General features: G+C 41.4%; 1 protein-coding gene across 4 annotated transcripts in view; it reads left to right on the top strand.

The window, feature by feature from the left end:
- The window catches only part of tnrc6c2 (trinucleotide repeat containing adaptor 6C2), a 54,737-nt gene that overhangs the window by 10,402 nt on the left and 16,588 nt on the right, over positions 1-27,747 (top strand). For 3 of the 4 annotated variants that reach the window (XM_005469963.3, XM_005469965.3, XM_005469964.3), the window contains exons 3-11: positions 1,223-1,323; positions 2,275-2,296; positions 13,313-13,726; positions 21,573-24,026; positions 25,028-25,231; positions 25,896-26,062; positions 26,154-26,231; positions 26,670-26,727; positions 26,974-27,116. In XM_005469963.3, coding sequence (XP_005470020.1) covers positions 1,261-1,323; positions 2,275-2,296; positions 13,313-13,726; positions 21,573-24,026; positions 25,028-25,231; positions 25,896-26,062; positions 26,154-26,231; positions 26,670-26,727; positions 26,974-27,116 — 3,603 coding nt within the window. In that variant the 5' untranslated portion in view covers positions 1,223-1,260. The remainder of the gene's footprint in view (positions 1-1,222; positions 1,324-2,274; positions 2,297-13,312; positions 13,727-21,572; positions 24,027-25,027; positions 25,232-25,895; positions 26,063-26,153; positions 26,232-26,669; positions 26,728-26,973; positions 27,117-27,747) is intronic. The other variant, XM_005469966.3, reaches the window with a different exon arrangement.

The raw sequence follows: 27,747 nt of genomic DNA, 5'->3' as shown, positions 1-27,747 counted from the left end.
TAGGCATGTTTTATATTTAGTGTTTTGTTCAGTTGTGGTAGATAACACACATTTATCAACATTGGGGTTTTAACTAATGATTTTTCATCATATTGATTATTATTGTGCTAATTGTTTCACTAAACCAGATATAATGTCAGTCTTTACATGTGTTATTTGCGTGCGTGCGTGCGTGCGTGCGTGCGTGCGTGTGTGTGTGTGTGTGTGTGTGTGCTGCAAAATGGTAACACGTCCACACCGCATTTTCTTGTTAGTAATGGTAACAGCATTGTAACGATACGAAAAAAGTAATGCCATTAGCAGCACAGTTTATTTTAACACCGTTATTTCCCTTCACTGGATATGACACATGCATTGATGTCCATTGCACTTGGTGAAGCCTAAAAGCATGCACACAGTCACTGCCTGTGTCCTAGCTCATGCCTTTAATAGTTTCCAGGAGCTGTCACTAAAGCTGAGCCAAAGGAAATGGAGACTGAAATGAAGTACTTAGTTTCCCCTGAGCCCTTAGGCTGGCTATCTAGCTAGTTTGACTCGCACTAGAACCACACTCCCACTAAAAGGAGATCTTCGTTAGAAGAACTCGTGCTTTATTTTGTCTGTTGGCCTTCATGTTTTCTTCCTTTTGCTCCTTTAAATCCTTTCCTCTTTTTTTTCCCTTGACTCATTTGGTGTTTTTTTTAAGCCACCCTTTTTGTGCTGACCTTCGTTCTTCTTGTTCACACTCACTTCATCTCCCCCTCTGTCCCTTTCCTTTTTGTACTCGAGTAGTCCTCCTCTTTCACCTTCTACATTTTAGTTTCTGATCATGAGGGAAAGTGTTTTTCACAAGTGCCTAGAATGATTTTTGTATGCAGTGATGCTTGTAGATGGAAATTGGTTTTTTTTTTTTTTTTTTTTTACATTCTCTGAGTGCACTTTGGCCCTGACTTATAAATGGCTCATACGGAAGGTACTAGAAGTTAATGTGTGCTTTTGAACATGCTTGAAATCCTCTGAAATGAAAAAAAGTAACAGTAATATTGCATTACCATTTAAGTGCATTTAAAGTTTAAAAATAAACAAAATAAGCAATTTACAGTAGGGGGGCAAGATGTTTCTGTATAACTCTTGATGTCTAAAGTCTGCAATGCAGATCATAACAATTATAATGTGTAGTAGTATTCCTTAATTGTGCTCTTCTTTTTTTTACTCATCATTCTTTCCCCTTCTTGTTGAACAGCTGAGAGAAGCTAGCAACAGAAGAAAGAGAACCATTTGATGGAAGAAAAGAAAAAGAAAAAACAAGAAGAAAAGACCAAGAAGGAAATCGCTCAGAAAAAGGTGAATGTAAAACCCCTATTAAGGCTTTGCAGACATGTGAGTGCTAATCAAGTGATGCTAACTTGTCCACCATTTTGGACATGTGACAATCATTGTGATGATCAAGTTAATAACCAGCAAGTCAGACAGGCCTTTAGACCAGTCAGTGACCCCCTGTCACTAGGGGAAACGTATATTCCCCAACCTGTTGGTAAAAACCTCCTTGTGGTTGCTAGCGTATTGCTGCACTCTTGTTTTGAGTGGAAGTGGCAGCCTTGTAGCCTCACCAGCTACTCTCTGAGCTGTGCTGAAACCGTAAAAGTGTGATGCACACTGGAAATGGACAGTTTGCCCTTACAGTAAAAGTTGCACACTTTGAAACATGTTGGCTGCAGCCCTGAAGTACAGCTTTTACTTTGAGGGTGAAACCTCTCCATTTCTGGTATATAAAGTACTTCCACTTCTAGCTGGCAAGTATTTGCAAACGAACATGAAAAACTCTAGGCAACCGTGGCCATCTGTGAACAACCAAAGTACCACCTTGGTTATCACTGATTTCGCCAAGCAACAGCCCAAACATCCAGGGACCTAACAACCAGTGATTGTATCATGTCCGATATGTCTCGCACAGTGTGTGCATGATGTCATGTGAGAAACCTCAGTGCTATCCATTACACACACTTTTCTTTTATTAAAATAGATAGGATACTAGCCTTCACTTAAGTTGCCCCTGTGCATGGAGTGGTTTTATTGTAAGTGCTTAATGGTAATAAAATAAATGGAATCAGCCTTGGTTGATTTGTTGAAATGTAGGCAGCAAATTTCCATTAAAGGACCAAATGACTACTTCTATTCACTGATGTCTTGAAACGATAGGCTCACTTTATTCGGTAGCACTAGTCGTTTGATTTATTTGTGAACATCATACTTTAACTCTTCATTTCCTAAATCAGTTTCTCTTCTCCTCTGCAGGCTGCTGATCAGAAACCCAAAGGTGAGTGTCATGAGCAGACAAACTACACCCTCTCATATACTTCATTTTCTAACACTACATTCCAGCCACTGATGTGCATTAATCAGCTCTGATTAATACATAAAGGCACACACATTATTTATGCATTATACACACGTAGCATTTAGCATTCTTGTACACAGATGGACACACACATTTTGCACATGCATGCACAATTGTGCTGTTTGACTCGGAACGCACACATGCACACGCTCATTAGAGCAAATACAGGGGCATTTTAATGCAGAGTGACGCTCAGTATGCCAGGAGCACCAGGCAGTGAGGCGTGAGGGGACCCAGACAGCTCACTGAGTGTGCTGTAGGTAAAGCGATGGGGGGATGGGCTATAGAAAGAAGGGAGAGGATGAGTGGGATAAAAGAAGCAAATGGTGTTCAGCTGAAATGCAAAACTAAAGGAACAGTGTCCTCATATCCCCTCTGCGATTTCTTAAGATGTTAAAATAGAGTTTCTCAGCGTTCTTGTTCCTGTTATAAGTTTGTAATTTGGATTGTTTAAGTAAGACATGTATAACGATCTGTACAGCCAATACATTTGCATGCTTTTGTTTTATGAATAGATTTAAAATCTGCTGGCAGGACTTAAGGGGTTAACTTTGATGCAGTAGCTTACATCCACATGCATATTAGTATAAAATGAAGTATGGAAGTGTTGTGTCCCAGCTGTCTGCATTAAAAGGAATGAACAATTGTTAGTTAAGAAGATCTAAAATGCTCCATTGCCTCCATAATTTGCGATCGTCATATCTGCTTTCAAACCTGAATTTTCATACATCATGGACGAGGATAATTATCAAGCACACCCTCCCGCTTTGTTGTCACTTAGCAACACAGTGAGGTTATTCCTGTGTTGACACATAAATAGATGCCATTAATGCTAAATACCTAAACTAAAAGGTTCTGTTAATGCATGGTAGTGTTGGATTGAAGATGGCAGAAGATTTCATCCTGTGTGGGGTTTCTTTTGGGGGGGGCGCGGCCTAGTGTGTCTGTTAGCACCTGCGCTTTGCCAGTTTGAGCAGCAGCTTGGCCATCTGGGTGAAACTGTGAGGCTTTAACAAAGGTCACCACAGCTTGCCTTGCACTCTGACCTGCCTATTTAATTACCCTCCCTGTGTTTCACTGCACTGCCTGTGAGTTTGACCTATTAACCAAGTTTCAAAGCTGCCTACAAAGCTGAATGCATCCAATTTCAATAAGCATTTAATGGCACTGTTCTTCTGCTTCAGTGAGAGATTAAAATATCAGACTCCTCCAGGGCTACAATTCAATTCAACATTTGTATGACTTCTGCTTGCATAGTACTCAGATGGGTGCTTGTCACAAATATTAGCAAAGAACATCAGGAGTGGAGAGGCACATTTTATAGTGGGTTTTCTTTTTTCCAATGTGAGTGTACACAGGACAAATTCACTGAGATCTTTTCCAGAAACAAACAGTTTGTTCTAATATACGTTACTTTCACACATGTATGCTGGCATTTACAACAGCAAATGTTTGTTTTGGTCACTGATTTTGATTAAAGGCAAGCAGGACTGCTGCACGTTTATTTGTTTTCTCAAACTTTACCAACGACCCGCATAATGCATTAGACAAGGAGCAAGAAAAAGATTATGTTGATGTTAGGCTATAGCAGTCCACATAACCACAAGATAATGCGGCCAACAATACGTGTCACATGCTGTTTTCTTGTGAAAGCCTGCGTTGTTTCTTTGTGCATCTTCCTATTTGTCTTCAGAGATCTTGTATTTAAACATGAGGCAATACCTTTCGACCAGTAATGTGTTTTGGCCCTGCAAATCTGCAGCTGTTGCTATTTTTTTTTTTTAAACCAAACCTTCCAATTTAGTGCACTGAAAGTAATTAGATGCATTATATACATGAGCAGAAATGTGCTATAGCCACCGGTGGTGCTCTGAAAAGCATGTTTTACAGCCATCTTCACTGTGCTGCTCAGTTCAGGAGCCCTTTTTACTGACTTGCTTTAAAATGTAGGCACTATATATAAAGCACATCCTGCTACACTGATGTTTCCATTGTTAGATTTGAAAGCCAGTGTGCCAAATAAATGTCTAAATAATGAAAAGCATAGCACAGTCTACATATTTTTTTGCTGCGCTGTATGAACTGTGGATGTTGGATGTGTGATGCAGTAGCAGCAATTGAAATGCCAAGAAGGGAAGGGGAAAAAACTCTTTTTAGGAGAGAAACCCATGGATTAGGGCACAGTTACGAAGGGAAAAAAGGGAGCGAGAGAGAAGAAATAGGAAGTGTAACGAGCTGTTTTGGTTCCAGATAAAAGCAAAAATGAAGAAAGGAAAAAGAGGAAGGGAAGTAATGAAGCAGCGAGCAGCAGACAAGTGCCAAAAATGACCGTCAAGAGTCAATGACGACACTAATATAGCAGAGGACTAATGACATGGAGATTTATTTTATGGTGTGTTTAATGAGAGATAGAGAGGGAAAAGGACATGGGATGAGAAACTGATTGCGTTTATGTAGTGGGTAGTCATGCAAACAGACAGATAAAGAAAGTAGGTGAAAGAAGACTAATCGAGAAATCAGGACTTCTGTGAGTTTGCTTATAACCTCCCATCTGCAATACCTTTTAAAAGGAAGGTGGCATCGACTAGAATGAGATGGGTTTTCATGCATGACACTAAATAATAGAGGTGTAAGTGTGTGTGTGTGTGTCTGCTCGCGCGTATGCATGCAAGAAGGGGGAAATCGGTATGCGGTAGTGATTTGTGTCTTTCCATCCATATCAGTGCATTCTGTCTTCCTTATACACTTTCAGAAATTCATAGTCACACACACATACACACTACCACTCCCCACCCTCTCTGCCTTTTTCTGCTTTCCTCTCTGCAGGCCTCCCTGGTCCCAGGCATTTCAATTTGTTTGCGGTAATCGAGCTCGGCCTGGCGCGTTCATATGTATGAAAATGAGATAAAGCTTCAGCGCACTGGAATTAACTTCTCTGCCCCCTATTAGGCATGGAGCTTCACAGAATGCAAGGTTCCAGGAGGCAGTGTCCCATTGCCCCAACCCACTCCCACCCCTCCCACACACACACACACACACACACACACACACACACACACACACACACACACACACACACACACACACACAGGCTGGACCTCTGCCTATACAGAGCCTTTCCATCCTCCCCCCTCTTGGTCCCCCAGTACCTCAGAGAGACGCTGATTATTCACCCCCAGCACAAACGCACCTTCATCACAATCTTTGCTCCTGCTGCAATCACAATCAGTCGATTTGACTGCTACACATATCTGCTAACCTTGACAAAAGCATGTGCACACACACAGACAGAGACACAGGGTACATAGTGAGTTTGATGCCCACAGCCATCAAAATGTGCTCATTGTAGCGACTTGGAGCCTTTCAATATGTTTTCAGTGAAGGAAGCAAATGCTTACATTGTTTAACTGCAAAACTGCCAAGACAGTAATGTCCTTGCCAAGATTGCTCTTAGCATGCACAAACACATGTGCGGACACACTCACAAATATGATTGAATTTGTAAGAAAACATGGCCCAAGCAGGAAGTTAGACAAACGGAACTCAAAAACAGAAAGGCACAAGTAACACCACACGGTGTCTCTTACATTCATACTCCCCGATAATCAGAAAATCTGCAGTCTCTGTTTCTCCTGCTTGTGTGCTTTTCACTGATGAAAGGTTGGAAATTTAATGTGCTGCCTGTCAGTACCTTGTTCCTCACTCTCCTCTTTGACCATGCTGTTACTTCCGCCTGTTTCATTACCCTCTACGTGTCCCAGCGACCGCATCCGAGGAGAAACATATTTACACGGTGTCACCATGGTGGTAACAGCATTATGTTTTCAAAGTGGCAACAGACACACATAAACACAAGTGTGTCCTTTTAATACCGCATTGGATTCATTGGCAATTTCACATGCTATTAATTGCGTCAACACAGCTCAAATGGAATTTCATGAATTGCAATCTAATTAGAGGCTAATTTACTTTAACATTTGGGCTGCTTTTTTTTCCGCTGTTAAACACATTTCTAAACACTGAATGAATTAATAGTGAATAGCTTGTGAATTACGTCCTGTGGATTTATGACTGCCAAGCATAATTGTTTTTCCTTTACCCCCTGTGTGCTCACCCCACATGCATGTCAAGTGTTAGGGGAAAGTGAGGGATGTAGGAACGGACCAAGGGAAGCGATAAAGGAAAACAAGGGGGACGCTCAGACTTAAACAATGCTCTCCTCCCTCCGTATTCATGTTGTATGATCACTCACAAGCTGCTGACAAGAGAACCTCACACACCTCCCCCATCATGTCGTTCTCCCCCAACGGAGAGCTGCTTTATGTCAAATACCAGGCAGATTAATAGGATGTAGCGAGAAGGATATGAATGACACTTAAGCCTGTTTTTGAAGCGCAAGGTGTATGCCAATTGTAAAACTGTCTGTTCTCCCCCTCATATGGCAGCTAGCTCCCAAAAAGAGGTGATATTGTCCATATGGCAAATTATACTTATAGCTGACTTTGACTTGATACAGTTCAATGATGTCCATAATCACTGTGACCCATAGGTTTGGGAAGCCCAGTTTTAAGTCCTCAGCATTAGCCTTTTGGCCCTCCCATTTTGGTTTTATGAAGAAAAAGTGATCATCAGCTGCCAATACTGCATCCAAAGACTTTATGGGTGCCTCCCATGCATGCAGAATTAATAATTAAGGGTTCTGTACTTAATTGTTTAGATAGTTGGGCATAGGAGTCTATGGGGATTGACTTGTTTTTTAGCCATGTAAGTGGTCTTTTGTATAAAATGTAAGGCAATAATGCCTAGGAGTTGTAGTCATAAAAGACATATGTATGAAATCATTCTTTTGTAGACCCCAAATGAGTTCTGCTCAGATTGTTAAAGTAATACTCAAATTGAGCTCCTTTGACTCTAATAACCCTAACATTGTAACTGCGGGAGACTTTGTTCCTCATTTATGTTATCAACCTTTAAAAGTTTACAAACCTTGAATCACACTATGGAGCTATCAGAGCCAGAAGGGATTCACAGCCGATTGTTGCCCTCAGGCACTGACCTCAGATAGAGGTGTAGTGCGATCTCGTTAAGGCTTTTTACCCCGTTTGAAGTTGGCTGGTATTAGGGTTAAAAAGCAAAAAGGGGTTCTCGAGGCCACTCTGTCATAATACTAACAAGCAGGTGAGACACGGCTGAGATGAACTTGGCACAGCCAGAATGTGGGGGCACTAATTATGGAGAGAGGGTAGAAGAGGCGTGCTGGGAGAAGGGGTCACAACAGGCACATGGAGGTGCATTAGGCAACTGTCAGTCTCTATAACAGTGGTCCTTTTATAGGAAGGGTGAGGGGTGAGAATTTTTTCCTGTGTGTGTGTGTGTGTGTGTGTTTTGTTTTTGTTTTTTTTTTTTCCTTATACAGACAGATGGAGCTCTCTATAGACACACCCACTTGACCATTTGAGTGCATAATCGGACACACGCACATACATTTGCCTGTAAGCGAAGAGTCATCTCATCGAAACAGCCAAACTGCATTTCTTTGTAGCGCCAACGTCTCTTTGGAGAACATTGCCATCTGCTTTATACTCACAATGCTCGTTGATTATATTTAGACATTTATTACACTTGCTATAGAAAGTAACCAATTACAGCAACTGGCATCTCCAGGTAAACAAGAATATTGTGCCATTTGTGAGAATTGTAGATGAAGTGCACAGAGCAGTATAATGAGAGAAGTCCAGATCTGCTTTGCTTGAGATTTTTTGGGAGGGACTTGACTCTGATGATGTGGTGATTGTCTGTTAGTGCCTCTGCCTACATATTGCCTGCAGATTTAGTCTCTACTTTTGCTAGGGTATAGACATGCTTTCTTTCTTTGCCTTGTTTACATATGCAAAGAGGAAACACTGCAGCGCACACACTTGAACACAGCTTGTATAAATTTATTGTGTATAATGCATTTTGTAACCTTCCAAGGGTTTTCTTTACCTTTTCTGCTTGTTGGCTGTTGTTGCATTGAGAATTTTAGCATAAAAGCATAGGGCATAGAAGCCTGTACGTTGCGTCTGTCCCTCCCCCATCTATAAACACGGCTGCATAATAAAGTGGCTCAGCAGACAATAGAAGAGATGTGTGAACCTGCACTGCCTGGCACTAAGCTCAAGGAGCAAATCAGTTCTTTATAATAGCAGATACCCTCTTTTTTTTGTGCTTCATTCGTGGATTTTCAGTTCTATATCTGATTTTGTTTTATACTCCCGTTTGCAGCTGAAGTCTTTTGTTTTTTTTAAATGTTTTTTTTCCAGACTATTCTTAAGCCACTGATTCTTTTGATTGTGTAATTAACCATTTAGTGAAAAGAATGGTTTTAATTAAAACTTCGGTGCGGGGTTGCAGAGAGTCCTTGAGCTGGAGGGTTTAATGGAATTTGCAGGGCACTTGATACAGATGCTTACTTAATTGGCTCTCATTTTCAGGTTCAGTTAGAGGCACTAAGGCCAGACCACCACAACATAAAAGCCTAAATTTGGTTTTCACAACACTAGTTGAAGATTCAGATAGTTTTGTATTTACAATTGTTAGTAAAACAGTTATTTCCAATAGTCCAAAATGTCTTTCCTTGCAGTTTTAAAAATTAGTTTCTTATCGAGATATTATGGAAAAGTTGTAGTTTGATAGTAAATGCCCAGCAAATATCCTGTTTATGCAAAACTGAATTAAAATGCATTAATGTTCAACTGCATAAATTTATTCAGTAAATTTCATTGCCATTCTCATTGAACCAGCATATGCTTCACTTTCCTCTTTTAATCTTTTATAGTTATACACTTATCCAAGGGAACACCCCCCCCCCACTTTTTTTCTTTTTTTCTCTTTTCTCCTTGGCCCTCTTTCTGTAAACTCCACCCCCACCTCTTCAAAAGCACTTAACCATCCATCATGGATTAGGAATCTCTCTGAGCAAAATGAAAGACGTGTCTCATTAAATGTATTTATGTTTGTGCAGGGTAGAGGGGAACAGTGTCTGCCGCATGTACTATTTTTCTCACCTCTTACGTACTCAGACAGCCATTTTTGCTGTCTCATTTTTGTCTGTCTGTGCACACACACACACACACACACACACACACACACACACACACACACACACACACACACCTCTCTCAGGAGAGCATTAATTCTCATTCTCAATTCTGATGTACTTGTTAAATACAGATTACACTAAGGGTGGTTACACATTATCCATCTTGGAAGTGTTATAGCAGAGGTTGGTGGTGTTTTTTTTTTTTTTTTTAAGCTTCCCTGCAAGGAAATTTTGACAGCATGATTTAAAAAAAAAAGTTTAATAGTTATTATATATGTGTGAAAGACATTTATTGTCTTAAAGTACCCTCGTTACTATCACAACAAACAGATTGTATCGTGTGTGTGTGTGTGTGTGTGTGAGAGAGAGAGAATTACAGATTTAGCTCATCAGACAAAAATAAAAGATTTCCCTTTTTGTAACAGAAATGTGGAGAACTTGAAGCAAAAGATGTGCAGTAGAAACTTTGGGCTGGAGTTTGAAGAGAGACCAAAGAGAGAAGAAAGAAGGCATAAAGGCAGGTTGAATGAAAGGGTGAGATTTGGAGTGGGGGGATAAGGAAGTGGAAACAAGAACATGGCAAGGAAAAAAGACAGAAACAAGACACGGGAGAAAAGAGACAGAAAGGCTAGAGATGAGGGATCAAGATGGATAAAGGCCCTGAGGGAGAATAACGTAGTGAGCAGTGAAAGACAGGGAGGCATGGAAAAAAGGAATGGCAAGAGAATGAGTGAGCACTGGGACTACGAAGCAACCTGCTGGTGGGAAGATGAGGGGAGAAACAGGGGTGGAAACAGTGGGTAGAACAGAAAGGGAAGGGGGCAGGGCGGCGTGTATTCATCGTACCGATGTACGATTGGCTGAGACAATGTCAGGCGGGCAGCGCTGAATTAAATCAGATGTGCGTCACCAGCTGCAGTTCCAAGCCAACAGCCAACCACATACTGCTGGAAGGGGGAAGGTTCTTCTTATCCCTCTCTCTCTCACAGTCTCCCTCTTTCTCTCTTTCTAAAAACTCAATTGAATTGGATGCAAACAACTATGAAAGTGTCGTTTTGCCTGTATGTGTAAAATGCTATGCAAAATATAAAATTCTTTCCTTAAATGTGCATTTGTATGCCTGTGGAATAACACTCTTTGTGTCTGGGACTGAGAAGTGGATATTTTTTTTAAAAAGATCATTATGTTTTGACTTCAAATAAAACGAATACAAATACTTAAAATACTTTCTACAGGAAAAAAATATGTTAGTGAGTGGTTGTAATTTGTATTTCTTTCTGATACAGATAAATGCAAATTCCCCTGCTGTTAGTGTGTTTCAGCAGGTAGGCACCCTGAGAGGGCCTCTGTTTTCAGCTGTGCTTTTGGACAAGCTTTTGGCAGCCACAGCGAATACCTCTGCACTCTGATTTATTTTAACCTCCTATGCGGTAATGTTGGCTGGTGTGTGCATGTCACTGTGTGGTTAATTACTACCACTGCAGTATAGGCCTGCTGTAGGAGTAGTTTAGACTCTCATACCGGAGAGACTGAACCCCTAAATATAGCTGCAAGCAACTATGGTCAGAGTGCAATAACCTTCAAGCGTTTGGTGATCTCAGTGGGCAGTTTGGCCCCATCTTATCTGAGTGACCTTAAAGTACCATCTCACCCCACTGGAGCTCTTCCCTCTCAGTTGAAATTTAATTTACTTTAATTTTAAATTGAAGTTGAACATATTCAACCAATTCACATGTGTAGTATTTTGGCAAACTGGACCTTGAATCTTTTTATCACTATAGAAAATGTTTATTAATTACCAATGCGAAAACATGGTTGTCAACACATAAGGTGGGGTTATTGCATTATAGTTTATTATAGGTTTATTTGTGTATTTAAATTTATGTTTAAATATTGAAAATGTAGGTCTTAAATAGTTCTCCTCTACAAATATATTATTTGCTAAGTACTTTTTGACAAGTAACGGAGTAATAAAAGCAGTTGCCTCTGTGGATGACCTCCATTTCCACCTTTTTAGACTGCAACTGCAAACTGGTAAGCCTTATTCTGCTCTGCCACCAAAGTGAGCTTTGGTTGGAGCACTGGCCTTCTAGTTCACGGCAAATCTCAGTAGCAGAACCAAGGGATGAGACCCTCTTTGGGCAAAGAGCTGAGTGATATTGGGGGAATTCCCCAGCAGTGCCCTGACTAGAGAGAATGCAAAGGCAGGGAAGGACACAGCATATTTTTTAGTTTAATAGCAAGTGAACTTTTAAAGGGACATGCCAGGGTGTTGTCCATTAGTAAATCGATCACATGGCTTTGTTCTCTTTGACGAATATAAAAATATAACATTAGTTGCCAAGTATAGATCTCAGATAATGAGTTGCGGCCACAGCTCTGGCCTAATGTAACCAAAAATGCACATTTTTCTTTTTGTTTTATTTCCTCCTGTTAAATTCTAAACACCGGATAGTTAAAAGAAAATGTTTGGATGCAAATATTATTGTATAGTTTTTCTTAGCTTGGGCACAATATAAGAAGATGAGATCACTCAATTCTTTTTAAGTAGATAGACATTTGCAGCCAATAATGATAAGAATAAGAAATTCATAACTAATTTAATTAACTAAGTAATAAAGAAAGAGAATGTAAATACAGATAATGAGATATTTGCAGCTTGGACTAATTAATTTCTATTCTATTTATTTTTCATTTTAACAAACTGGCCAACCTACCTCTACAAATACAAGAACTGTCTTTCTGTCCCTCTCCCACTCCCTTGAGTCAAGGCAGTCTCAGCTGTTGTGTAGAATGGTTGTCTATCCAGGGACTATAGAAAATAACATCATCAACTATTCATCATGTGTTTTCCCATGGACCAAAAAACTGTAATTCACAGCAGCTATTGAGTTACAAGCTATTGATGTCAGTATGAAAGCAAATATTTCTGTGCAGCAGGAAATTGTGAGGTAGAGTACTTATACATGCTACAGCCACAAACTCACACCAACAAGCTGCTCGGTTCCCATGACGATAAAGAAGTGTGTAATCTTGCAGCACCCTGTAGAGAAAACTTTAGCAAAGCCAATCTGTTTGGTTGCTGGCTATCCAAGTCCTACTAATAATAACACCTTTCAGGCTAACACTCAATTAGATGGCTGGCTGGTCAGTGTAACCACAGGGAAAGGTTCAGGCTGAGGCCAAACCAGCAGGGAAGGGAAACGTGTGTAAGTGTGCGTGTCTGTGCTGGGAAAAGAAGGGATCGAGAGGCGAGTTTAATTAGGAGAAAAGGAGGTATCTCGTCGTGTTTGCGTGTTGGTGTTCTTCCAGCAGAAAAATCTGACCTTTTCATAGATTGCATCTGGGTCGGTAACATATGCTCAACAACAGGCTACATGAGGCAGTTAACTTAAGGTGACAGTCCACAGGAGCAGTGCAGAGAAAAGGTTAGATTGCTCAATACCTGGATAGTACCATAAATAAAATGAAATGCACTGAATTTACAGAAACTGCATGAACATCCATTTTTAGTGAACTCTGTCTTTAAAGCTCTTTTCATCAGACTTCAAGTGTCATTAATTGTAGTTAAGACCATCAAATATGCTAGGATATAATTTGATAAGATGACAAGTTTTATGTGCTGGCATGCTGTGGACTATACATATGGCTCTGTTCAAAAGGTTGACAACTCTCTTATAAAAGAATAGCTCTATATTTTCAGCCTTTTTCTGTGTTGGTACTGCCCAGACAAATAAATATCTTCTGCTCTGTGTAGTATTAATAGTGACTTAACCCCGACATTAATACCTTGCTACCTGCATCTGTCTTTCTGTGTGTGAATGCTTGTGTGCCCATGTATTGTATCTGTCCAGTGCCAGAGCCTGCTCCCACTAAGCCCAGTCCCGGCCCATCCCACCACCCTGCCAGCCCCACGCTGCCCCTCTCCTCCTCCTCCTCCTCCTCCTCTTCTTCTGGCAATGGCAAGCGCGCCTCCTGCAGTAGCCAGCTCCTGACTCAGACTCCCCCTCAGCAACAGTGCCAGTTGTCCTCTGCCAGTGCTCGCTACCCACCCAGAGAGGTGCCCCCGCGCTTCCGTCAGCAGGAGCACAAGCAGCTACTGAAGAGAGGCCAGCCACTGCCAGCAGGAGCCCTCAGCGCTCTCACTCTCTCCTCCTCCTCTTCCTCCTCTTCCTCCTCTTCACCCTCAGCATCTTACTCTTCTTCTACGAGTACCAGCAGCACTACCACAAACTCTGCCACGTCCACTGCGAGCAAACGCCACCAAGGTTTGTGTCAGTCTAGTAAAAAAAACATTGCGGCCAAATGGCTTTCTCATATAAATATATATATATTTTTTAGTGGTTGCTTCAGGGTGATGCTGTGACTTTTGTCCTTGTTGGATGTGCATTTTAGTGAGTTTACATAACATAATACATATACATAATATACAAAAAACCTCTTAAAGCATTCAGGAATCATTATCCATCTTGGGATGGATTGTGAGAGAGAGATGTTTGCATCTGTAGATGTAGCTTCATTTCAAACTTTGCATCCCTTTTTTTTGTTAGAGATGCATAAGAAAAGCAGTACTGGCAATACGGTAAAAACAGTGATTATAATTGCACTTTCTCTGTCAGCAAATGTAATGACAAGACTCGCCACCTAAAATTTTGTGGGTAGACTGACCTTATTAAAACAGGCCTCAGACTTTTTTAGTTGATTGCTGCTTTTTTTCCCCATTTCCCTTTGTGGCTATTCAGAAAGGTTTCTGGTACTTGGGTGCATGTTTTCAAAGCATGTCTGTGTTTTCCACGTGTATTAGTGTGAATAATGATACTTATAGCAGTGACAATTATGTCATTTTTTTTTTGTTGTTGTTTAATCAAAGGCCATCTGGGATATTTTAGTGTGTGAAGAACTTGGTTAAGTGGTTTTAGCCTTGTGCACTGTTTTTAAAATCACAAGAACACTAAGCCCTCTGTAGCCAGCGGTAGGCTTTTAACAAACTCTTTGTTGGCCCTGAAGTTCACTAATGTTGAACCTTCCTTGAGGGGCTCATTATACAGTGGTTTGTGTGTATTTGTAAGCAAGTCATCTGTTGTTAAATCATGGCTATGGGTTATTTATATCAATATTACAACTGTATTTCTCTGGTTTTGGACATTAGCATTTTTCATACAGACACTCATGATTGTAGCTTCCTGAAGATATCCTTGAATTCCTTTTAAAGGGTTTTATTTTTCTTCTGTTTATTAAAAGAATCTTACCCATCTGTTTAATGTACACAGATGCAAAAGCGAGGGTACTTCTCATCCCCCAACGTAACACGCCATAGCTTTGAAGACACAGATGTGAGGCTACCTCTGTAGAACACCACACATTGTTTGAGCAGGATCTAGCGCAAGCATCTGCTTGCATCTTTGTTGAGCTTCTTCTCCTGTCTCTTTTTTTTCCACTCTAGCTTTTGATCATGCTGCTCTGTGCTGCCTTTCATTATTGTCTCTAAATTTGCTGTGCGAACACCGATACTCAGTAAACAAATCTGCAGCTGCTGCGGTGTATGGTTAGCTAGCCAGGAGGCTACAGTCCTCTGCATTACAGTCAGCTGGTCTTTCTATGCTCTGCTGCTGCTGTTGTTGTAGTCCAGTCTGTGCCACCAGTCACAGCATCAAACAAAGGCTTTAAGCCTATGCAGCCACAAATTGTGCTTTTTAGTCCATTTAGTCAATTTACTATGTTTGGATGTTATTTTTTACTATGTAGACATTGATGATGTTTCACAAATATATGTATCCTGCATAATGTTATTAGTTTTTTAATTATTTTTTTAATGTATTGTTTTTAAAAATATAATAATAGAGCTGATTGATCTAAAAAAAAAAAAGGAAAATAAGAAGATCCAAAATAATTCTAATATTATGACATGATAATATAAAAACACAGAATCTTTATAAAATGCATTAATTTTAATATTGTCTAAAGAATTTTCAGAAAATTCACAGGAAGTAAATTCAAGGCAACTGCATCACTGTATTTTTTAAATTCGGTAAATATATTAAATTGGTGGCAAAAAATCAGCAGATTCAATCTGTTGGCACAAATTTCTTTCTTTATTTACTTTTTTGTTACATTGGTAATAATGTTTTCCCTCTATGCACAGCTATTTACTGCAGTGTTTCTTTGGCTGTGGGCCAAGGAAAAATTTAGCTGCAGGCGTAACTCTCTGAAGAGAAACATTAAGTCAAAACCTTCAGATTTGAAAGCATATGTTTCTCCTTTGAGCTCTGGACACGTTAGGATGCCCTGGCTGAGTGTGTTAACTTGTAATGCTGCATTATCGTCCTAGTCCAGCACTTGTTGTCCTAATTGGCCTTTACCTACCTCTGGTTTTCCCTGGAGTCCCTCTGTACAACACCCTGTGGCAGAAGTAGCCATTGGCTGGGTTTTCACCTCCTTTTCCACTCATGTTCTTGTCCTGAGGGCATCCAGTCCACAACATGTTCTTTCCCATCTGCACAGCTAATAGCCTGAAGCCAGTAACCCAGTTGTTGCAGTGTGTCTGCGATACATAATTTAGGGATTGGACACTGGAGTTAAGTCTACAATGCAGAGCAATTATTTAAGTCTGTTGCTTCTTTCATTTCAAACATGACTTTTGCTACAGAAAATTCTGAATAACTTCTCACCTTTTACATGTATGTTTGCTGGATTTACAAGTTAATACTTGACTGTGATAGATTTAATATGAAGTTTTTCCTGATCATGAGAACATCTTTTTTTCTTCTTCTTTTTTTTTTAAAGTCAAAATGCTTATCTCAAAGACATTGTCTGCAATATAGAGGTAAAGTTTAATTTCATTTTGCAAGTTAGAGATGAACTTTGTTCCGAGGACAGTGTTTCTATTTTGTTTCGAGGACAGTGTTTCTAACCTCTGGTGAGGTTACTGAGGCCCTAAGGGCGGCAGTGATGTGATGGTTCACTTTTGTAGTTGCGCACATGCAAACACTAACACATGTATGCAGATATAATGAATGTGCAGCAGTGAGAATACACTAGTCTGACCTAGTTGTGTCCCCTCAGATATGCGTCTCCCTTGCAATCTGCCTCACACTTTAAAGAGGAGTGTACTCACGCTGTAGTTTTAGTTAGTAGTTAGTAGCAGTACACTGTAAAGCAGTTTAAATTTATTTCTTTGACCCATTTTTGATCACTCCAGATTTGGCTTGGAAAGTCAGGTTTATTTATTGTAGAATCTATATGAATTCTGTGTAAATCTGTAATGCTTGAGATTCCAACAGGCTATCACAGCACTCCATCCCCAGTGTCTAAAATGCAGTCTGCTCTTGACACACCACCCTCCCACACAACCTCTTTTCCCAACCCATTCAATTGTCCCACCAGACAGAGACCCCCCCTGTCCCATTTCCATCCCCCGTCACACCCACCATTCCCATCTCTCCAGCTGACTGGGGACCATTAAGTAGTCCGGAGCATCCAGCAGCCAGACAGACTCCCCAGTAGCAGGTGCTGGAATGGGGTCTCTTAAGACTGTGGGAACTGTAGCCCAACAGCTGTTTGCCGGTCACCCAGACAGCGCGCGTAGCCAGAAGGCACTCTGTTGGGTGCGGTTTAAAACACTTGGCCCTTTCATAACGCTTCCTTTGATTTTTAGGTAAATTAGCTTAGATTTTGAACACATCTTAAGTAAACTGTTAGGTGTTGGTGTTGCTTTATTTACAAAACAAAACAAAAGACACATTTAGAACAGTTGCGCATTTTTACATTCTTCAGATATAATCTTATAAGAATGTTGTTTATCTCTTCTGACATCATCAAAAAAATAGATCTCAGTTATTTCTATCTTTTTTAAAATCAAATGAAAAGATCACTTGGCCCCAAAGAAGCCACGGAGGTATAGATTGGCCCATATGCTCAAGCTGTGACACACACACATAGGCTCGCAGAAGTGAGAAAAACCCCTAGTGGCTTCATTAATGCAGCCTCTCTCAGGGAAACCAGAGAAGTCACTATGGTCTCGCTCTTCTATTTTCTCTCTTCTCTCAGCAGAGGTAAACAGACATGAATGATGAGCTTTTAAAACCCCACAGAGACCGTCCCCTCTGTCTTTCTTTTTCTCTATGCTTCCGGAAAAACATGTGCATGCCGTCCTGGATGTGAGTGAGCATAAAGTTCTCCTCAAAGAGAGATGGAGAGGGTCAGTATGGTGACAAAAGACTAGTAAATGTTCCCTCCTCCTTTGATTCTGGGTTTATGTCATCCCATAGTTTTAACCGAGAAGCCGAGCTGTCTCTGTTGCTCACACTCAAACTAAAAGAATCACTTTGTCGCTGCAGTTATTCTCATTCTGTTCATGCTTTCTCTTTTGCTGTCTCCCTTTCTTTTCCCTCGCCACTGTATGTACCGACCTCTCCCCACCCCCACAGACTGTCTTCCATCTCTCCCTACCGCACTGTTCTTTCTTTCTGTCACCCAGGCCTTTATTTCATTCAAATGGGGAGGAAAGGCATTTAATTCTTGGCTTATTGCCCATTTCCTTGATGGCAGCTAGTCTCAGTAACAGGAATTCACCTCTTGCTTATTTGTGCTTCAACTCTGGCAGGCTGGTATCACACAGCTCCACTGCATTGTTGATGCTGCTTGTCCGTGTTTTATAATAAGCACTGTCTGTGTACCTACATTACGATGTTTTTATTATTAAACTGATGTCCACTATTTCTGTAGTTCAGTACAGGTAAGAATAAGCTAGTCTCCACATGCACACATACAAAAAGGCTGTCTTTCTTTCTGTTTGAAACATGAAGAGCTACAGAGATGCTACTTTTTTTTCCTTTCCATTTTTGACCCTTTTCATTCACAAGGCATAATCACAGGCTGCCCTCCTAATTGCAACCAGAATGAAAGCAACACATTACTGACATATGATTGCAAATGGTAGATGGAAATAATTGTCCCCTTGCCTTTGTTTTTCATATTCAGCTTGCTTTCACGCCCCTCCCGCAAATCAATGATTTGCCAAGAATCAGCAGTACCTTTTTCTGGAATGCCTGGAAAGGGAGTTGAAAGGGAAACAATGGAGGCACATTAAGGTGAAAAGAAAGGGAGGCTGTTTTGCATTAGTCCACTTGTACATGTTGGCAAAGATGCACAAGCATTAAAACCTTTGCAGTGTAATGCAACCCTGTAATCCTGTTGTAAACACTCCTTTTGTGGAGCTAATAATGGTCCGGTTTTGTTGAGGTAGATGTCCACATGTGCTGCCTCTGCAAAGATTTTTTTTGCTTCACTGACTAACCTGTTGCAGATGTACTAAAATGATGTCTGCTGTTTCTTATTCTTGCGTGGATCTGTGTAAGCACTCTTAAGACTAAGGCTGCTGTACTTCTCCTCAGGTATTTTTCCATTCTCTCGCTCTCTGACCTCCTTTCTTTTATCATGTGCATGACATTCACCTTTTCTTTCATATTTTTTTTTTATGTGTGTGGTTTGAGGGCTTGTTTAAAATTAGCTTTGTACACTGCCTCTGTGACAAAGGTGTTGAATGTGATAGAGGACTGCCTTGCAGAGTTTCGTTTGTTAAGTAATCTTTTATTTTCAAATTGTGCGAATGAAGGAGGAAGATATGCTGAGTGGTGAGAAAATGACTGAACAAAATCAAATTTTACCTTTACTGCCTTCCCCTGAGCTTCTTGGATAGGGTCCACAGAGTGATAAAGTAGTGCTCCTCTTTGCTTGGAAATCGACCACGGACAGTTGGACAAAGAGAAAACAGTAAATCAGTGGGCTTTTCTGATCAGGATTTTTTTTTTCTACTGACTAGTAGCAAAAAGTTGTTTTGAATAGGTTCATGTAAGGACAATTACTTTTGCAGTCTAGATCACTTTATACTAGGAGTGCACAATAAACTTTTCTAAGGGGCCAGATGAGAAACTGGGATTATTGTGGAGAGTTGCATCAATAAGCTAAACTCAGTTCTGCTCAGTAGCTCTTTATTTTGAAAAGTCCTATATAAATAAAGTTATTATTATTAATTTTATGTCTTTATAAGCTGGTGCAGCTCTCCACAACAGTACCAGCTTCCGAGATTCGACCCCAAACTTTTTTCTTATATCAAGCTGTTGTCAGAAGTCAGAAAACTCATGGCAAGTGTAATTTACAAACTTTCTGATGATAGGCACACACGGCTTTTTTCCCTGCCTCTTTTAGTTGAACTTAAAAAGAAAAGTACACTTACAGCAAATATAGGGATTACTTTTGTTGTGATGTTTCACTGGTTATTTCTGTTTTCAGCTGATTGCAAACTGACTGTAGATTAATGTTGGTGTGCATGTGTGTGTCATCAGTCTGATGACCCTGAACGATAAGGCCGCCTGGGGAGTGGAGATAAGTGAAAATGTAATTCACAGCCTCTGTGGCACATTCAAAGTATCTAAAAGTCATACATCTGGCAGAATATGTGTCTTTGTTTTCACGCCTCAAATAAATGGACTTTTCCTTCTATATCTTGTATAACTTCTTGTTAGTATGGCAACAATTTGATAGAAGCTAAAGACACCAAAGAAGATAACCTTAAAAAAAAAAAAAGCAACTATTTTGGAAATGGCCAAAAGGTAAGGTTAGTGAGCCAAACAGCACAGCTGTTGGCTTAAAGATGGCCTGAAATGTATTGTGTCCATTAGCGCTTTGTACTTTCTGACAGTAACTGTGTGTTTGGTCTTTAAGTGCATTATGTATGTTAATACCATAAACTTATACATTAAAGGATATATCAAGTTTGGAATGATTTGTTACAATACAATGCATACAGTTTTACTTTAGAAACACATTAAATTTATTGTGACATTTTGAAAAACAAACTCAGATGTCTAGTTTTCATGTGTAAATTTTTATTATTATGATACGCCTCTCAGAATTATTAATAAGCTTAGTTGGTCTGCACAACTGTGATATTCATAGCTCCTACTTCTCATTAGTTTTTCTGCTGTTTGCCTGAGGCTACCCTATTGGTTAGAGTGTTTGGATGCTGGATCAATAGCCTCTCTGCTCTCACCCACTAACATTAATAAGATTATTGATTAGCTGCCTCCCACAGATTGATTACCCCTTTGCAGCATCAACCCAGTCTATTATTAGTTCACCATTCGATGGTGGCTGCTTTTGTGCCTAACGAATCTGCTTGTGCGTGATTCTATCTTGATCAGAGTTGTAAAAAGCTGTGATTTGGTAGCTTGGTGAGAGATTTGTAGATCATGCCTAAGGTTAAGTAGAAGGACAAAATCTATGGACAATCCCTTGTTTTCAGTTTTGTCATACAGATCATTCCTAGATATACAGAATCGCATGTGCAGTATTATGTATATGCAGGTAGTGAGAAGCAAATAGACACACACTTATTCACACAAGCTTGGAGGAACTGTTATGTGGTTTCTTATTGCAGTGCAGTTGAAGGAGGAGTAGGCCCAGTAGAGCGTAAGGAGTGATGGATGAGACTGTGTCCTGGTTTCATTCCAATAAATGAACGGCGTTCCACTTGGGCTTCCTTTCACAGTCCCAGCCAGTGAAGCCACGATGGAGACGGATGGGTCTCTCACTGCTGGGTGTTGGAGGAGTGCAGAAGGGAGAGGATGGAGAAAGTGGTGGGGGGAAATGGAGGAGGGAGACATGAGTATAATAGGACATAGGTGAGAGGTGGGATAATAATAAATAAATGGAGTAAATCAGTAAACCTCTGTTTAAGAAGTGGAAATGGAAGTGAAGTGAAAACTGGGGAGAAAAAGAGAAGGAAAGAACGATGTAAAAAGAAAGCAAAGGCTCCATCTCAGTGTTTCTGTTTGGCTGACTGCACCAGAGCAAGGATATATGGATATGCCGAAGCTGATATGACACCAAGCACGCTTGGCTGTGCATTCTGATTATGTATTAAATCCTGAAAAGTGCAAGTGTGACCATCTCATCCTGCCGAGTCTGATAGCTAGCATTAACTAACCAAGAAGACAAAATTGGTTCAGGAAGCTAACTGTAGACTGGTAGTGAACTTGCATTACATGATTTTCCTTACTATAAACTTATGAATTTTTTTCTTTCTCCTATTCCCCCCCCCCCCTTTGTCTTTAGACATATCCCTCCAGTGTGGCCCTGGTGCCCAGTATGAGATCTCTTATTGGGGAGCCTCTGTACCAGTTGAGAGCCCATCAAGTGCCAACAGCTGGGACAAAGTGATTATTGACAAGAGTGATACAGAAGCTTGGCCCTCCATCAGCCGCAGTAGTGACCCCAGCAACCCTGTAACAACAGAATGCCCCTCGGGCTCCACCAGCTCTAACCTAGACACCAGTGCTGTCACTACTACCTGTAGGAGTAGTTTTGTGAGTATGGCCACAGGCGCAGCAGGCCAGCAGGCCCACTACCCCTCTCTCAAAGCTAACAATAACATGATGACAGGACCTGGATCAACCAACGCATTAGTAGGTAATAGAGGCTGGGTTTCAGATGGTAAACAAGATGGTATGAATAGTGGCAGAGTTGGAGCGCCCAATAACTGGGGCTCTTCCAATTTTAACTTGAATCTCAACCCAAATGCCAACCCTTCAGCCTGGCCTGTTCTGGGCCATGAGAGTGTTGGAGGTGGTACCACTGGGGTGTCCAGCTCTTCATCCCTTCCACCAGGCATAAATGGCAATGGAAATTTAGGAAATGGGAACATGGGAGGTGCTGATAACGGTGGGGGAAGTTGGGTTGGCATGATGAGTGCTACAGAAAATGAGCAACAGCACCCTTCAACCAACACAAACTTGTCCTTCAATATGGAGCCTGTTAACCTTAACACTGATGGACCAAACCACACTAAACAACAACAAGCTCAGGAGCCTATGAGCCCAATCCATGGTTTAACTGGTTGGGGAGGCCAGTCACCCACTGAGTCATCCCAGCTCAATGGGGATACAACCGGCAGCTCTGTATGGGGTAGTGGAGAAACCAAGGCAGCTGACTCCCCCAAGGACTCCAGCTGGGACTCAACAACATCTGGAGGCCTCTCTGCTTGGGGTCGCCAAGGCAGTGGTGGTGGGAGTAGTGGAAGTGGTGGCTGGGGTGACTGGGGGAAATCCTCTGCCGGTGGAGAAGCATCTAAAGGTTGGGACTCCATAGATGCTGGTAGTTCTGGCTCAGGCCAAGACCAGCAACTAAGCTCTTGGGGCCAGCAGCTTGGAACAGCCCCAGCAAGTGAGGACAGTGGGGACAGCAGTGAAGGTCGATCCCATCGTAGAGACAGATCCTCCAGCATGGAATTTGCCCCTTTGCTACCACGGCAAGACCTTGACCCTAGAGTCCTGAGTAACACAGGTTGGGGACAGACCCCCATCCGACAGAACACTGTATGGGAGATGGAAGAAGCAAACTCTGATGATGGAAAGAGCAGTAGCAGCTCAGACACCATAGGCGCCTCCAGCTCTAATGGCGGACCCTCATCTACCAATGGCACCATAACTCCTACCATTGCTCCCAGGCCTGGATCTGGAGGGAAAAGTGACAGTGAAGGCTCTTCGTCTTCTGGATGGGGAGCTCCAGTATCTCAGCCAGTCCAGACAGGATCAGGATGGGGTGACCCCCCACAGTCACTCAGTAAAGCTCCAAATGGCACTACTAGTGGCTGGGGAGATCCTTTGCCTTCCAATGGTCCCAAAAATGGGGGTACCTCATCCTGGGGTTCAGAGGACAAGTCATCCAGCTGGGACAATGGCCTAGTGAAAAGCCAGCCTACTAGCTGGGGAGAAGGCCCCAAAAATGCCCATGGGTGGGGCAATAGTAATGGTGGTTCTAATGGCTCCACCACAGGGGAATGGGGAGAGCCAGACATCAAGAATAATGGTTCCTCTAGCAGCATGTGGGAAGGAGAAGGAAATAATGGAGGAAATAGTGGATGGAAGGAAAGTCCTCGAGGAGGAAATGGAGGAGGCTGGGGCAAAACTCCTGCTGTGAGTAATAGCAGCTGGGGGGAGACCTCACGTGCCAATGGCCCAGTGCAGAGTGGCTGGGGCTCCTCCAAGCCACAAGAAAGCAGCAGCAGCAGCACTGGTAGTGGAGGAGGTGGAAGTATTGGTTCTTGGGGAGGTCCCAGTTCTGTGAAGCAGAACAACTCTAGCTGGGGTAATGTCAGCAAACAGGACCAAGGTATGGAGCCTACTGGTTGGGAAGAGCCCTCTCCTCCCTCCATTCGTAGGAAGATGGAGATTGACGATGGAACATCCACCTGGGGGGATCCCAGTGCCTACAACAAGACAGTCAACATGTGGGATCGTAACAATCCCAATAGTAACCCAGGCAACAGCGGCCCCCCTCCAAGTAAGAATGGCGGAATGATTATTCCCAACAATAACAACAACAATCACTCCGTTGGACCTGGCAACAACAATCACCATCACCCTCACCCTCACCACATGCACCACCATCCTCATCATGGCCAGCCCCCAACTCACCTGCAACACCATGGAAACAACAATGGGTCGCCCAACAATGCTGCATCACATCCAAGTGTGGGGCCCCAAGGCAGACCCACCCTCTCCAACCCAGGTATTTAAAGACTTAAAGACATTAATGACCTAAAATCTTATTGTGCTTAAAATTCAAGTAGTAATTGAAATTCAAAAATGAATTAAAAAATAGTTTCGGATCTTGTCATCTCCCACCATACTATATTAAATGAAATGTTTAAAGATTTCAAACTGACTTTAAAAAAAGGGGGTATTTCTTTCTAACAGCATTTGTGTGTTTTATTCAAGGGGTACTGATTTTCTTGTCTGTTAACAAGCCAGGGAGACAGACAAAGACAAAAAGAGATTTTGTTTTCACCTGTTCCCATAAAATGAGAAAATTATAACAAGCTTAGGAGCTATGGTCCTTCCTTTCAAAAATAATTTCTTTGAAGAATTCACAAAGTGACAGTTTTTGGTCTCAGAGAAGTTAAAAACTTCACAGTGATCGTCAGTATTTAATAGTAGCTTTTAAGTTCGCACTTTAACAAGATCCAGTAAGTCTTTGTAAAAACAAAAGCCATGTGAAGCATAGATATTTGCCAAAGCTTTAATGGCAAACAGTTTTAATTGTGAATGAGACCACTGCCATCTCCTGTCTGCAATTTGTTCTGCACTGACTAAGGAGCATCATGAACACTCCTAAAACACATTAAAGCCAAATAGGTGCCCATTTCTGCTGATGTCATTAACTTAGACCTTTCCTAATCTACTGCTATGTTTTGTCTTGTTTAATTCGCCTACACATTCATAGACACAACTTGGCAGGCTGGGGTGGTGAAAGGCATATAATTATATAAAACCACAGCATACAATAGACAAGTTTACTATCACTTATTGATATGTCACTAAGACCTAGCATGAAGGTCTAAAGAGACTATGTGAAGCTGGCCTTGATGGGAACAGTGGTATTATTCCATTCGTTTTCAGGGAAGCACATAAGAGGATTAACTAATGATTTTTTAAAAAGTTGATGGAAATTTCTGCTGTAGTGAAGCTCATTTCATTCGTTTAACTAATTCGTTGCCCTTTTCTTCCAAGGCTGGGGGGAGATTCCAAGTGTTCAGCCCAAGTCAGAGCCTGCTTGGGGAGAGCCAGCAGCTCCAACATCAGCTGTGGACAATGGTACCTCAGCCTGGGGCAAGCCCCCAGGTGGGGTAGGAGGATGGGGAGACGGTGGCCATGAGTCCTCTGGCCCCTATGGCAGGGGAAGTGGACCCCCAGGTTCTGCACCTTGCAAGCCAGGTAACACTCAGAATTTATTGTTAATGCTGGATGTTAATAATAGGAGTTGATTAACTGATACCACCAGTGCTATATTCAGTACCATCAATTAGTTCTGACTCAGTTTGGTTTTTGTGGTTATATATACCAAATGAGCTGGTGACAGAATAATAGATATAAACGTCATGACTGTTTTGTGACGCAGATTACAAAATTGCTGTTTTTCTGCTTCAACCTGTGAACACGATTGTCAACTTAGGCACTGGTTTGCTTTGGGTTCACTATTTTATTTATGGCATTAGCTCAAAAATATGTTTGCACAGCACACTTCAGTTAAGGAACACAAACGGGAAGTTTCTACAGAACTGTACCGTTTGTGCCAGTTTTGAAAGTTTTTGTTAGTGCTGCCGGAGTGTTGCTTGGATTAAAGCAATTCCACGCCTCAGTGGAGCTTGGTTATTTGTGTTGTTGGTTTTAAATGTTGGAAACGGTGTAGGGAGAAAGTGCAAACTGGCATGTAGCAACAGTGGCACCAAGTGGCTATGTTTAAAGTTACCTGCTACTCAGCTTCTGAAATGGTATTGTGAATATAGAGGAAATAGCATAGAATAACGCATTGAAGATTTTTTTTTTTTTCTTTTATTCCTCACAACTTAATCCTATATTTCCTGTCCTTTTCTTTCAGGCCCAAAACCTATGCAAGATGGCTGGGGAAATGGAGGGGAAGAGATGGGCATGTCTACCAGCCAATGGGACACTGAGGATGGGGATGTATGGAACAGCCCAACCTCCCAGGAGAGCAGCTCTTCTTGTAACTCCTGGAGCAATGGACCCAAGAAGTGCCCAAACAAGGTCAGTGAACTCACCAATTATAGTTGCATTTATGACCTTGGAAACATCATGTAATATTGAATTCATAATATTTTTGGTTCTGTGTTTTCAGGGGAAGATGGGCAACAAGCCAGATGAGGCCTGGATTATGAACCGTCTCATCAAACAACTCACTGACATGGGCTTTCCGGTATGAACCCTGCATATTTAGAATTAAGTGTCAATGCAGACTCAAAGCACTCGCAAGCTTTCTTCCGGAATTTTTGTTTTAATGCCTCTGCGCTGGTGGCAGATTTAGCTGCGAGGCATCATTTATTTAGGTTTTCAGTTCTGAAAGTCATACTCAGAGATGAAGGTCACTATGACCTCTAAGCAGGAATTTGATATTTATTCAACAGAGAAAGAAATTTCTTACGATTTAGCACAAGCATGCACTAGCGCTCTGGAATGAACTAATTGGATTTCAATGGTCAAAGGTTATTGTGACCTTAAACAAAATTTTGGGCCATTATAAATGAAACCTTTTCAGGCTGGAAAAACTATCAAATGATGAAATATCAGCTCTTCTGGCAAATTAATCCCAGTCTGGTTATGCTGATTACAAGTTTTTTGTACTCATGTGTAACAGAGAGACCCTGCTGAGGAGGCATTGAAGAGCAACAATATGAACCTTGACCAGGCTATGAGTAAGTACACCAGCGTATTTGTGTGTCGACATTGTCTTTACGCATGCCGTTCTGAGATGTTTGTTTTTATTTGAATAAATCAATTCATTCTCTTCAGTTCCGCTTGGTTAAATACTGAGGGACCTATTTCTTTAAAATATATATTTTTACCACTTATGAGATTAAATAAAACTCTCTTTTATAGTGACACAATGTATTTATTTTGCTAGATTTCATAACCTCTGCAATCACCTCTTCTCCTTCTAGCTGCTCTTTTAGAGAAGAAAACAGACCTGGACAAGCGGGGCATGGGCATGTCTGATTACAGCAATGGCATGAACAAGCCTTTGGTGTGTCGGCCTTCCGCACTCTCCAAAGACCCCTCCGAACGCACCGCCTTCCTCGACAAGGTACGTCGGATATAAAGGCATGGTGGTATTCAATTCAATTCAATTTTATTTATACAGCACCGAATAACAACAGTCGCCTCAAGGCGCTTTATATTGTAAGGTAGACCCTACAATAATACGTACAGAGAAAACGATATGACTCCCGATGAGCAAGCACTGGTGACAGTGGGAAGGAAAAACTCCCTTTTAACAGGAAGAAACCTCCTGCACAACCAGGCTTAGGGAGGGTCAGCCATCTGCTGCGACCGATTGGGGTGAGAGAAGGAAGACAGGATGAAAGACATGCTGTGGAAGAGAGACAGAGATGAATAACAAATATGATTCAGTACAGAGAGGTCTATTAACACATAGTGAGTGAGAAAGGTGATCGAAGGAGAAACACTCAATGCATCATGGGACTCTCCAAGTAGCCTACACTTATTGCAGCATAACTAAGGGAGGATTCAGGGTCACCTGATCCAGCCCTAACTATATGCTTTAGCAAAAAGGAAAGGTTTAAGTCCTTACTGTAACTTTAGGCTTTTCTCTGATTATATGCTTAGATTGTAGCTGTTATGATATGTTAACACATCACATTGGAAGGTTTTTAGATTGGATTACTTCTTGGTTAGTACAAGAAATGTCTTTACAC

The sequence above is a fragment of the Oreochromis niloticus genome, linkage group LG6, assembly GCF_001858045.2.
Source record: "Oreochromis niloticus isolate F11D_XX linkage group LG6, O_niloticus_UMD_NMBU, whole genome shotgun sequence".
Taxonomy (NCBI): Eukaryota; Metazoa; Chordata; class Actinopteri; order Cichliformes; family Cichlidae; genus Oreochromis; species Oreochromis niloticus.
Note: the sequence above shows the minus strand (reverse complement) of the source record. Positions and strands in the feature narration are given on the sequence as shown.